At 40.1% G+C, this 12247-nt stretch overlaps 1 protein-coding gene, 1 long non-coding RNA gene and 1 pseudogene across 5 annotated transcripts; 1 reads left to right on the forward strand and 2 right to left on the reverse strand.

Annotated features, from left to right (window-relative positions):
* Window positions 1-1717: 1717 nt before the first annotated feature.
* Window positions 1718-3317, reverse strand: LOC133735137 (uncharacterized). 2 transcript variants are annotated; one of them, XR_009858771.1, is made up of 6 exons: window positions 3037-3317; window positions 2841-2958; window positions 2719-2749; window positions 2487-2553; window positions 1964-2076; window positions 1718-1823 (listed from the first exon to the last, which is right to left on the reverse strand). It is a non-coding gene; the product is annotated as an uncharacterized LOC133735137 (long non-coding RNA). The 2 variants fall into 2 exon arrangements; XR_009858772.1 differs by having other exon boundaries at window positions 1734-1823; window positions 2005-2076; window positions 3037-3316.
* A 1393-nt stretch (window positions 3318-4710) lies between these two features.
* LOC133737621 (tRNA-splicing endonuclease subunit Sen2-1-like) lies at window positions 4711-5857 on the reverse strand (annotated as a pseudogene).
* Window positions 5858-9211: 3354 nt separating this feature from the next.
* LOC133738948 (uncharacterized) lies at window positions 9212-12199 on the forward strand. 3 transcript variants are annotated; one of them, XM_062166641.1, is made up of 4 exons: window positions 9212-9917; window positions 10895-11014; window positions 11204-11247; window positions 11792-12199. In XM_062166641.1, the coding sequence occupies exons 1-3, from the start codon at window positions 9357-9359 to the stop codon at window positions 11216-11218; spliced, it is 696 nt and encodes a 231-aa protein (XP_062022625.1). In that variant the 5' UTR covers window positions 9212-9356; the 3' UTR covers window positions 11219-11247; window positions 11792-12199. The 3 variants fall into 3 exon arrangements, with proteins under 3 accessions (XP_062022625.1, XP_062022624.1, XP_062022626.1); XM_062166640.1 differs by having other exon boundaries at window positions 11823-12199; XM_062166642.1 differs by having other exon boundaries at window positions 11832-12199.
* The last annotated feature ends 48 nt before the right edge of the window (window positions 12200-12247 follow it).

Raw genomic sequence — 12247 nt, forward strand, 5'->3', positions numbered from 1 at the left:
TTAAAATTTTAAAATGTGTCAATTATTAGTATTTATACATCTAACAAATTCTCTTTCTGTCTAAGCATCTAACACAGTAACACTTATCTAGACAACAACAAAAAAAAAATGGCACAACCACTCTTATCTCTAACTTGCGATTTGACTCTCCAAACTTTCCAAAGACAGTAAGGCACTAAGGCAGCAGCACTGCAACAAATCTCCATGAGTTAACCACCGAAATCAAATACCCATCCTTTTCTCTTTGGAATTTCATTACTCATAAGGAGTCTCAAACTCTCAATTAGAAAATGTGATTTAACATGGTGACTAATGTGTGAAGCATTGAAGCCTTGAAGAATGAAGAGATATCAAGCTCTTTAGCTGACAGTTTGTTGTTTCTTTTGCTTCTTTCTAATTATGCATCTTGTAGATACTTCCACTAGTATGGAGAAATAACTATGTCACCACGCATATGTAATACCCTCTTAGGGACGCCCACAAGCTATGGTGGGACCCAACCGCGACATGCATCCCGTAGCCCGACATCCAAGCTACTCCGCGGTAGTCGGAAGTGGCCAAGAGCTCACTGGGAAGCCACTTTCCCTTCCTCACCAATATGCCTTCACAACAAGCTTTCTAGACTAGAAAGAGACTTTGTGTCCCACATTGAAAACCATGTAAAGGAAGGAGCCTCCCTTCCCTATAAAAGGAGACTCCTTCCCATTTATTCCACATCCCATTACATACTTGTAATCCTATTGGGCCTTGTGGCCCAAACCCATATAGTGCAACACTTCAAGTGGATGTACTATCCCGCTAAGGCGGGAGACAAACCACTATATTTTTTGTGTTTTTTACTCTCGCTCTCTCTCTCTAACATTAACTAGACCATTCGGTTCTAATATTAACATTGACGTTGTCTGTGAAAAGCTGATACAATGACTTCATCACTTATCATGCGTTAAGTCACTTTAACGGAAGTTCAAAGAACTTTCTTTTCTTATTTGAGTTATCAATTCACTGGGAAGATGATGAGCAAACCCCATCCTTGGCGGTAACAAAAAATAATTTTGCTTCTCTACATAAAGCTTGCTCCACCAGCTCAAAATTCAAATACCTCCTTACTAGGGCTGGATTCGGCCCAAAACCGACCAAAATAAGGCCCAACCGTTACCGAACCGAAGTAGGTCGGTAGGCCCATTTCTTGGGCCGAAACCGAACCGTACCAGGCCCAAACCGAAAAATCGGTTACCGAATATTCGGTTGGTTTGATTCGGTAATGGGCTGATGCCGAATTGTATTGGGCCTTCATTCCCTTTCTTTTTTAGTATTTGTTTTCAAGCCCAATATCTGTGTTGATTTTAGCCTTGACCCAATATGTGTTTCCAAAGCCCAGCTATTCATTCTCTTCTAACAAAATCAGAAAATCTGGTACCAAGTACTAAGTACTAACACAATAACACATCCAAACATAAAATCTGGAAACTGAAAATCTTACAGGAATTCAGAATTCTAACCATTCAAAGTTTCAAACTCATCTTAAAAGGGATTCTAACTCTTCATCTGGAAACTGTTAACACAAAAAACATTGAAGCACAATAAAACATTGAAGGGATTCAACTACTACTAATTTACATATAACTTAAATATTACAATAATTGAAAAGAATATTACATTACCAGCATAAATCATAATGTAAATTGTACCAAAGCATTTTGAAGAGCAAAATACACCAAGTCCCATTACAAGTGAAAATCAAAAGCAGCAGTTAAGCACAATGAGGTTGTTTTAATCTTCCGATCAGCATGACCTCATCTTCTTGCTCCATTATGCTGCTGCAGCTGCACAGTTTAAGTTAATTAATATTGGACTAAAATGATTGCAGCAACTTGATGCAGCAGCCCAAACCAAATTCACAAGTTAGCAGCCCAGAATTCATGCACTTAAAAGAATCATCTATGGAAATAAATAGATATCAGACCAAAATGAATGCAGCAGCCCAGAACTCATGAAACTTATCACCTTGACACCTTCTTTATGTTGCAGCAGTGGTTGTAGAAGAGCTTGGTTCATCCAATCTAAGTCCAGCGGTTTCTACAAATTAAAACAAAAAATTGACAGTGAGTACAAGTTTTAAAAAAATTACAGAAATCACATAAACGAGTAAATTCAATCAAATATTTGCATAATTATACCTCTCTCCATTGCTTCTAGCTCGCGATACTGCTCCAGCTCAACCTCAGTTGGTTCCTTGTAGAAGTTAGGTGTTGTAGCCCTCAGCCAATCACTTGAGCAGACCAAACACTCCACCATTTTAGGTGTTAGGGAGCTCCTATAAGGATCTACCACCCTTTTCCCCAAACTGAATGCATTTTCACTTGCGATGGTGCTGCAAGGGATGGCAAATACATCCTTTGCAAGCTTTGAAAGTATCGGATAATGCATTTGCATTATCGTTTACCCACAACATTCATGATTAAACAGTCCCAGTCAAGTACTCTTACCTCCCAATCGTATGCTCCTAAATGTATGGTCCAACTGATCACACTTGGACTCCTTGATTTATTTTTACTAGGAAGCAGGCAAACAAAGTTGGTCAGTGAAGGTATACAAAAATCAATAAATGACTTTCGAAAAGAAAGCAGCAACACACCACCACAAATCATATACCAGTTATAGCTAAACAAGAAACAAAATAAATATGAACTCAGTGGAACGAGAAGAAGTGATTCTCACCTGCAATGGTTGTTTTTAGCTCCAAAAGTACCTTCTCAGATAAAGGAAAAACAAATTAAAAATCAACAAGAAGGCCAAAATCATCTTCTGGGATTAAGGAATGAGGACCCAACAGAACATACCTAAAGTTTCCGGAGTCGCTCTCCTTCTGCCTTCTCTTTCAGTCAAAAACACCTTGCCAGGTTGCCGGAGTCGTCGAAATCACAGAACTGGAGGACGGTTTCACTTGACCTTCTTGACCTTCGAGTTTCTTAAGATCAAAATCGAGTAATCGACAATAAAAATTGAACAACAACATAGAATAGCGGTAGAGATTACCTTTCGGTGAAGGAAACAACACTTTTCCAGAATTAGGGTTTCGATGGTTTGGGGATTTTCAAACAACAAAGGTGAATCTGTCGAAATTGTGGAGAAATAAGGATGGGGATTTGGGATATGACCTATTGCAAGAGAGATTTGTCCATGGTTTTGATGATTTTAGGGGCTAGAATCTGGGATCGATGATTTTGGGGAGGGAGGCAGGTTTAGGTCGAGCAAAACGAAGAAATGAAGAAGTGAGAAATGAGGCTGGGGTCGAGTTAAGTGATAGGGTATTAGGGTTTGTTGGTCTTTGTTTTAATTTTGACAATAAGAACCAAGTGATAAATAAATATAAAATTTGTAGTATAATATAATGAAGGCAGATTGTGCTCTAGTGGTTGGGAGCCGAGTCTGTGTGGAAGAGGATGTGGGTTCGAACCCTGCCTCTTACACAATTTTGTACATATTGTAAATTTTTCGGTATGTATACACTATACTCGGTCGGTACGGTATACCGACGGTATGGTGTATGGCATACCGTAGCCGAGCCGAAGGGAGCCATACGGTACGGCTGAGCCGAGCCGAAAGTCGGTAGGCCGAGATTTCGGCCCAAATCGATTCGGGCCGGTTCGAAAATCGGTTGGTTCGGTTACTTCGGCCCAAAATGCCAGCCCTACTCCTTATTACTCCGCCAAATGTCAGCTCCAATCTCAAAAAAATAAATAAAAAAAATTGAGCAATTTCCACGTTCAGCCTTACGCCAAGGTTAAGCGGTACACGAGCCTCTTATGGCAAATGTCATCCTATCCTAGCGGTATAAATTAAAAAAAAAAAAAATCAAGGCTAGCGGCCATCTCCAGCCAAACAAGGCACCGCTAGGCACGCCAACGTCAAAGTAGGCCCCCCGTTAGCGTCAAAGAAGGCCCACAACAAAAATTTGAGGTAAAAGGTGGACACCCAGAAGCTTACTCTGGGCACCCAGCCTTCTCTGTGGCTTTGTTACTCCGCTAAGAGCCGCCGCCAGGCAAGTTCTCCTCCAGGAGCAGCAACAAACACTCATGCCGCGAACTCACTTGGTCAACGTCATGCTTCAGAGTCCTTTGATCACCATTCCCATCATTTGATCATCCTCCCCATCCTTTGGCCATCGTCAGATCGAGGCCACCACGTGCAGTGCAGCTCATCACCTCAGGATAGCTGCGCTAGCAAGCGACCCCCGCTAGGCATCCTCTGCTGGGCACCACCGCCAGCAGGCCAGCGCACTCTGCTAGCAAGCGCCAACACACCAGCGGCCCCAGCTTGGCATCCTCCGCTGGGCACCACTGCCAGCAGGCCAGCGCACTCTGCTAGCAAGTGCAAATGCGCCAGCGGCCTCTGCTAGGCACCACCGCTAGCAGACACCAATGATGGCCCACAACCCGCCAGCGCCAGCATGCCAACCGCCAAACTGCACTGCCAAGCGACGACCACCAGCGGTCTCCCTAATCGAACATCGGTCTTGACGCAGCGAATACTCACATGACACTCAAGCATACTCTAGCAACTTTACGAAAGGAAAAGATATGTTTTAATAGTTGTGTTTCAGAAAGACATAACAAAACCAACGCCAATTGAATTCATCCGATTGCTGATGATCAGGCATGCATGTAAGAACACATACAAACTAACAAACCTATGTATTCACTATAGTACTTATCCATAGAGAATTCTTTTGTTTCCCCACTAGAAGCATAACATATAAAATTCTCCAATATATCAATCCATTAAGATATAATCAGGTTCTCGATCTCTAATGTTACAAATTAGAGTAGCAAATGCATACCTCCTCATCACTTCCATCCTCTGCCATAGTGTTAAGAGAGAGCTCATCATCATTCAACATATGCTGAGAATCATCTATGTCAAGAGGTTCTGAGGGTGAGGAAAATGAACAGATAGAGTAAACAGATTCTCTAACAACAATAATGGCTACAATATCCACATCGTTGAAAATAAGTGTTAGCTGAGAGATTTAAGGTGAGTGGAATTTAAAGTACCGGTAGAGTGAGTGCAGCAGGAGAATATCAGCACCGAGTTTCTCCGATCTGGTTCCCTTTTCACTTTAACTAATCTATCGACAACACGGCATTGTTCTGGCTTCCATCTAGTGATTGTACGCTCTTCAACAGTAAATATCTCTACACTTGATGGGGAGTCCACAGTATGACCATTTCTGCTGATAGAAAGAACTAATAATGTCTTCACAACACCTCCACAAAGCCGAGTAGTACAATGAGTCAATGAATATCTAACCACTCCCTCAGTCGCTTATTTCCAATGACTATCTTCCTCTCACAATACAATCACCACATATTCAGAATGAACTAGAGCTGGATGATGGCGGTAGGCAACAAAGTCTACACCGTATTTAGCTCCTGACCTGACAACCCAGTTTTCATTCTAAGATGAGAATAAGCCTTGTACAAATATGGGAACAATGATTTTCTGGATTCCATGCACTGCCTTAGCTGGTTATCATTCTTAGAGCACTTATCTTCACCTATCTCGAGGCATTTTAGAGTATGGCATAGGTAAAAGGCCTTTTCCATACACAACTGAAACCAGTGCTTATTCTCTATCACTCTAACACCAAAGCAAGCAGATTCAAGAAGATTAGCTTGTTCTGCTTTCACTTCAACAAGTACGTACAGTGCTCCCACATAGGAACCCTCGAGAATTTGATCCGATTAGAGAAGACTGAAGCTGCAATACTATATATGTTTGACATGGGTTGTGCAAAAGCTTTAGCTTTAGAGCGAGATTTAGCTTCAGCGCTGATTCCTTTCCATCTAGGCCCCATTAGATTCTAGAAGAACATAAACAACTAAAACATTATAGGATTCACAGCAAAAAAAAAAAAAAAAAAAAAGGCTAGTAACTCGATCAACCAGCAAACCCCTTTGTAATCAAATCAAGAACACAATAAGCAACCAAATTAACCAAACATTAGATTGGTCATATAATTGCAAACCAAAACTACACACAATAGCACAGATTCCTATTGTTTCTGCATTTAGGGTTTTTAGCTGATACTAAAAATTGAAGAACACAGTATTTGCTGACGCAGTGTAAACCTCTCCACTGAGGAAACTTCACTGCGTGGCTTTTAACGTAGCCAACACAAAGAATCAATCCAATATGAAACAAAGGAGTTTACAGTATACAAGTAGTGTTGTTCATGACAAACACTTTCACTTAGCAACAAATGCTAACTTGATTTATAACTGATCTAACTTCTTACTTAACCACCACCCTATCAATGTGAGCCTTTCTACTAATCTTACTTGATCTCAGACTCTCACTAATCTTGACAATGAAGTATGTAGGTGATATAGTGTAGGGCTGGATTTGGTACGGTTACCGTTTTTTTTCCTCTGAGCCGAATACCAACCGAAACACATCGGTATATTGAAAATCGATACCACTACCGTACCGGAAAAGTCGGTAACAGTAAAGATCGGTTACCAATATTACGGTCGGTTTTGTCTCGGTTAGGGCCCAACCGAAGAGGATGATTGGGCCTAATATTGATAAACATTTATATAGGCCAATCACCCATTCTGGGCTGTTTTTAAACCATTTTTCCTGTTCAGTTTTTACCAAATACATAAAAGCTATTACATACATACTTAACTCTACAATTTCCTGAATAATACATCTTCATCAAGTGTATGTCACGTTGTCTAAAGGTTATTGGATATTACAGAACCTCAAATTGAAATAAACAATGAATATTACAGAACCTCAAATTGAAATAAACAAAAAGCTGCAAGTGATTTGAGTGTTCCTAAGACTAAACAAACAAAACAAAAAACACAGCAGTTGCATCCAAATCTTCAAGTAGACTCCAAAGACTTGACCAAAAAATGCACAGCAGCTATATCTTCGATCTGGATGTTTGCACCATCCAAATCTTCAAGCAGTACTTGTCGTAGACGAGTTCGCACCTCCCAAATTAAGCGCAGCAGTTTCTTCAATGTTAAAACCACAAAAAAAATACAAATAGCCAAGTCAATATAGAAATAAGTTGATGTATTAATAAACAAAAATTTCAAGTAAGCTAATATTTCCAGTTTCATACTTTGCAATCATGTTCAGTTTATAGTTATACACACAGAAAGTCACAAAATAATTAATAAGAGAACAAGCAGAAACTTATTCACACAGAAACTCTCAAAGTCACATACTAATTAATAAGAGTACAAGCAGAATAGAAACTTCATGTTCAAATAATCATAAACACCCATACACAAAGTCACAAGCAGATACTTTAAGTTCAAAGAATCAAAACCCAACCAAGCACACACAAGTTTAGACGTTTAGTTACCTAATCAAAGACCTCGATCACCTCCCTGCCTCAGGATAAACTGATAAAGCCTCAACTGAAATCCATGGTCAATACCTTCAAGCTTCAAAGGACTTTCCTACCAAAACACATATGAACATATATGTTAGATAACCACGATCAATTTCAACCATGAAATTAACAAAATCAACAACAGATTCCTTTTTTTTTCATACAAATTAGAGCAAAAGGAGTAACAAGAGTAAAAAACTAAAAGGAGATCGATTTTACCTAATTATTTGTGCTCGGAAACACCAATTGAACACCGTATAAGTCTCTGAGCAACCACTTCAACCAAGCAAGTGAAGCAAGTCAAGCAACTGATCTAGGGTTGGTCGAATGATTTGGGGATTTCAAAAATCAAACTCAATCTGGGTCTCAGCTTATGTTGGTGAGGTTCGCATCAATGATCGATTGTTGTTTTTGGGATTGGATTGGGGCTGGGTTGGTTCTGAGAGGAAGAGAGAGGAAGAGTCTAGGGTTGGTCGAACGATTTGGGGATTTCAAAAATCAAACTCAATCTGGGTTGAAGCTTATGTTGGTGAGGTTCGCATCAATGAGCGATTCATTCGATTGTTGTTTTTGGGATTGGATTGGGGCTGGGTTTGGTTCTGAGAGGAAGAGAGAGGAAGAGAGGGTCGAGACTCGACAGAGAGAGAGGCTGCAAATGACCTAATCTGAGTGACCCCTGTTAGGTTAACCCAATCTCCACAGATCCAACGGCTATCATTCACAGATCCTAGAAATCAACGGCTTAAAACATACCTAGTATTAAAAATAAATAAAAAATAATACAAGTATATATGTACGGTTGGTACGGTAATACCGTATAATTGATATTAGTGTACCGATACCGAGCCGCGTACGCGTATACGGTACGGTAAACCGAACCGGATCTTCCGGTTACCATCTCAGTCGGCACTGACGGCGGCGGTTGGCCGGTTTTCGGCTGGTTTCGGCAGGTTCGGGAATTTCAACCACCCCTAATATAGTGTGTAATGAAACATGTAAAGAGAGTTTTAGAAGATGATTTGTGTAAACATATGCAACACGATAAAAACCCTTTTGATCACCAAAACTCTACGTCTTAAGATGCAGTTTCAAACCTTTTATAGTGGAGTAAGACTCCCCCTCAATCAAATTTATTCTTAATCACCGAATAAGAAGAATATAGAAAGGTTTTAAACTGTTTTAAATATGCAATCAAACCATGTGGTCAAATCTCTATCGGATATGCATTGTAGAACAAATGAGATTTTCAGACCAATTTAAAAGCAATGCAAATCAATTTAGAATCATGCAAAAATGATATGAATTAAAAGACATCTTTATATCAAAATCAGTGAGCATGATTTCCTTGATTTCCTCTCGGATGATCCGATTCTGCAATCTTCTTTTATGACCTTGAACCACTGGAAAGGCAAGAGAGATATTCTCCTAATCCTTTGCATCTTCTGATCTCCTAGCTGTTTTGGGAGAGCATGTGTTGAATGGTAATAGCCCAATATACTTACAAATGTAGTCGGGTTTCATACTCCAGGTACAAAAATGTAATTAGTGTAAATTGAGGCATGTTAATTCACAGTGACCTTTAGTTCAGGTACTATTTGAAAAAATTTCCCTATTTTAAACTTTGAATGATTATTGATGCTAAGTTGGATAATACAGATAGACGGGCTCAATCTTTTGAAGTTTGTGACCATAGCCATCCCGGCCCGGGCCCATCTTTTGAAGTTTCTACTTTCTAGGGGACGAATGATAGCGTAAAAGACCACTTAAAACTAAACGGTGCGTTATATGCAAGAGAACTGTAACCGCCTTTATTGTTTTTAGACTAACGAATTGCTGGACTCGCATCCTTCCTTCCTTCCTTCCTTATTGAGAGAGCACATAGAGAATCAGAGAATTTCTCTGACACCGTCTTCGCCGTAGAAGATCGAATCGGAACCCCAAGATGCCGCCGAAGAAGATGGGCGTGAACAACAAGGCGGAAGCCGCTAGGGCTCGGCGGAGCGCCACCGAAGCCGAGCGCAAGGAGAGCGAGGCTCGCCACAAGGAGGAGCAGTACTGGCGCGAAGCCGAGGGCAGCAAATCACGCGCCGCCAAGAAGCGCGAGGAGGAGGCCGAGAAGCGAGCCGAGGCCGCCGCTCGCAAGGCCGAGGCGCGCCGATTGGCCGAGCTGGAGGAGAAGGAGCTCGAGAAGATGGCCAAGAAGCCTGACAAGAAGGTCAGCCGCGTCGCGATCCCGGTCCCGAAGGTGACGGAGGCCGAGCTGAGGAAGCGCCGGGAGGAGGAGGCGGCGGCGATGGAGAAGAAGTCGGAGGAGTCGAAGAAGAAGCAGACGCGCACGGCGGCGGAGGAGGAGTACGAGAGAATGGTGCTTGTGTCGAACACGAACCGTGATGATTCGACTATTGAGGCGAGGTCGGTGGAGGAAGCGATTGCTCAGATGTCGGTGGCGGAGCCCTTGCCGGTGGATCGCCACCCCGAGAGGAGGCTCAAGGCTTCGTTTAAGGTGCGTTTTGCCATTGGTTTTAATCAAAATTATGGCTAGTTTGGGGTAATTGATGGTTTACGTGGTTCAATTGCATTGATTTTGTTGATTTTAATTTATAGGTAGAGTTAGCATATGCTTAGGCCTAGTTTACATGACTGGAATTGTTGCTTTTGATAGAAGAATGACCTTTAGGAATTGCTTTGGATGGAAAAATGACCTTAAATGACGACGGTGAAGTTTCAGGTATCATTAAGTAACCATCTAAAGGACCTTAAATGACCTTAAAATGAACAATGGAATAGAAACAACACACATTACCATAGGATGGCTACTCTAAAGGAAGAAGCTTGCGTTGTTAGCGCATATATCTTTGCTATATGAATTTTTATGGATTTTGAACCTTGGTCAAGGCTGTGAACAGATTTTGCACAATATACATATCTTTATTCCAACTTTGCTTCAGTTTTTTTTCCTATGTACATGTTATGAGATTTCACATGACACAATGTTTATCTCATGAAGAACGTAGTTTATGCTCTTCTGGTGGCAGAGGATATGTGTTATCCACACTAGTAGTAGGGATTGAGTTCTCAGTTCTAGACTAAAGTTCTTGGTTTATGTGTGTAATGTCCAAATATCTCACGCTTAATGCCTCCTATAGAGGTACAAATTCATTTTTTTTTTTTTTTTAAATTTGTCTTTACTGCTGTTGGTTCTATTAAACCTCTGATCGAGTTCAGTACAGTAGAAATTGCTTACAAAGTACAGATATGTGGCTATTGCTAGAAGCTTTATTTCTTACTTCTTTCCCTTGCCCCAGGCAACTCATTACTTTTAGGAGTTGTCATTTGTTCATACCCAGATGAGTGTTTTTATGATGTGCTTTTGCACTTCATTGATAAATCAACCTCTAATATCTTGTTGGTGTGTTCCTATGACAGTTTAAGTTTTTTCTGTGTTGATAAATTGTTGGCGAATTGTTGTAAACATTGCAGGCATTTGAAGAGGCTGAGCTTCCCAGGTTGAAGGAGGAGAAACCAGGACTTACTCACAATCAATACAAGGACATGATATGGAAGCTATGGAAGAAATCTCCCGATAATCCTCTAAATCAGGTATATTTCAATTGTCCTGTGTCTTACTTTCACCAATATTGAGTTTTTTTTTTAATTTAAATTTTGTTATAATTACTTTGACTCTTTAAAAACCAAGGGGCATTTTTATAGTTTGGTGCATCAATATCTCAATTTAAAAGGATATCTGTTTGTACACGAAGCCTGATATTTCTACTTCCACATATTCAGGTTGCTGCTGAGTGATCGCTGAGGATGTTCACTATCCAATGGCGGTTAGGCTTCTCCTGAGCTTATTTTGTTAATTTCATCATGTCGACCCACTTACATTTGTAATTTTATATGCATATATGGTTTCTACCCCATTGTATATGCTATGTCTGTTTAATAAAGCAATACAGTCTTTTATCTTCTACCTTGGTATAGAAGTGTTTTGGTATATTTGTTTATGTGCTATTCTGTCTATACTAACTATAGATTTTGACCACAAAATTTCAACACTCCAAACTTGTTTACTGAAGAACATGATTTTCCAAAACAATTTTTTCTTCTTCTGATTTAACAACCTTTGGTCCAGAATTTTTTTGTAGAGTTGTGTAGGTGCAGATCACGTGTCATAATATTTTATTTATGTGAACTTTGTATAGTTTGTTTGATTTCAAGGAGTCGATAAACGGTCAGCACCCTCTTTTGAGTTAATATAAAACTTGTTCCGCCTTTTGTGTGCGAGTAGTGTCACCCTTCTCTTCCTTTGTTAATTTTATATTTTATTTTCGCAATTCACCATTTTAAAATGGTGACATTGGCTTAGTAATGTAGGTGATGGTTTTCTGTTGGGGTTATCTTGTAGAGGTTGCAGATCGGGCATACTTAACAAGTGGTTGCGGCAATCTAGAATTTCTGAAGAAGTTCATTCATGTGAGGTTTGACTAAGAAGGTGTTTTAAAAATTTGGAGGAAGTTCATACTTCATATCCACTTCACAAGTTGTTGCAGCAATATAGAAATACTGTTTGGCTTGGCCAATTTTGCCAGCCTTACTGATCAATAAATTCTTGTATACTTAGTTGCTTCTGCTGGATGAGAGCTTAAGATTGCTCCAGTATAAATTCAAAGCATTGGTTTGCTTTGTTTTTATCATTTTGTGTTTTGTATTGCATAAAAGTAGCAAAGCTGGTGTTTTGTTTTTTCAATATCATTGACCATGTGGCACTGAGATATTTGCTTATCACTGAAGCATATTGTTGATAGGTCAAAATGCATTTTCAATTTCTGT

Source organism: Rosa rugosa, chromosome 3, assembly GCF_958449725.1.
Source record: "Rosa rugosa chromosome 3, drRosRugo1.1, whole genome shotgun sequence".
NCBI lineage: Eukaryota > Viridiplantae > Streptophyta > Magnoliopsida > Rosales > Rosaceae > Rosa > Rosa rugosa.

Excerpts from the sequence above, each read along its gene's own strand:
- LOC133738948 (XM_062166641.1), top strand. The coding sequence starts at position 9,357 with ATGCCGCCGAAGAAGATGGGCGTGAACAACAAGGCGGAAGCCGCTAGG. Across the intron at positions 9,918-10,894 it reads GGCTCAAGGCTTCGTTTAAG|GCATTTGAAGAGGCTGAGCT; the intron begins GTGCGTTTTGCC and ends TAAACATTGCAG.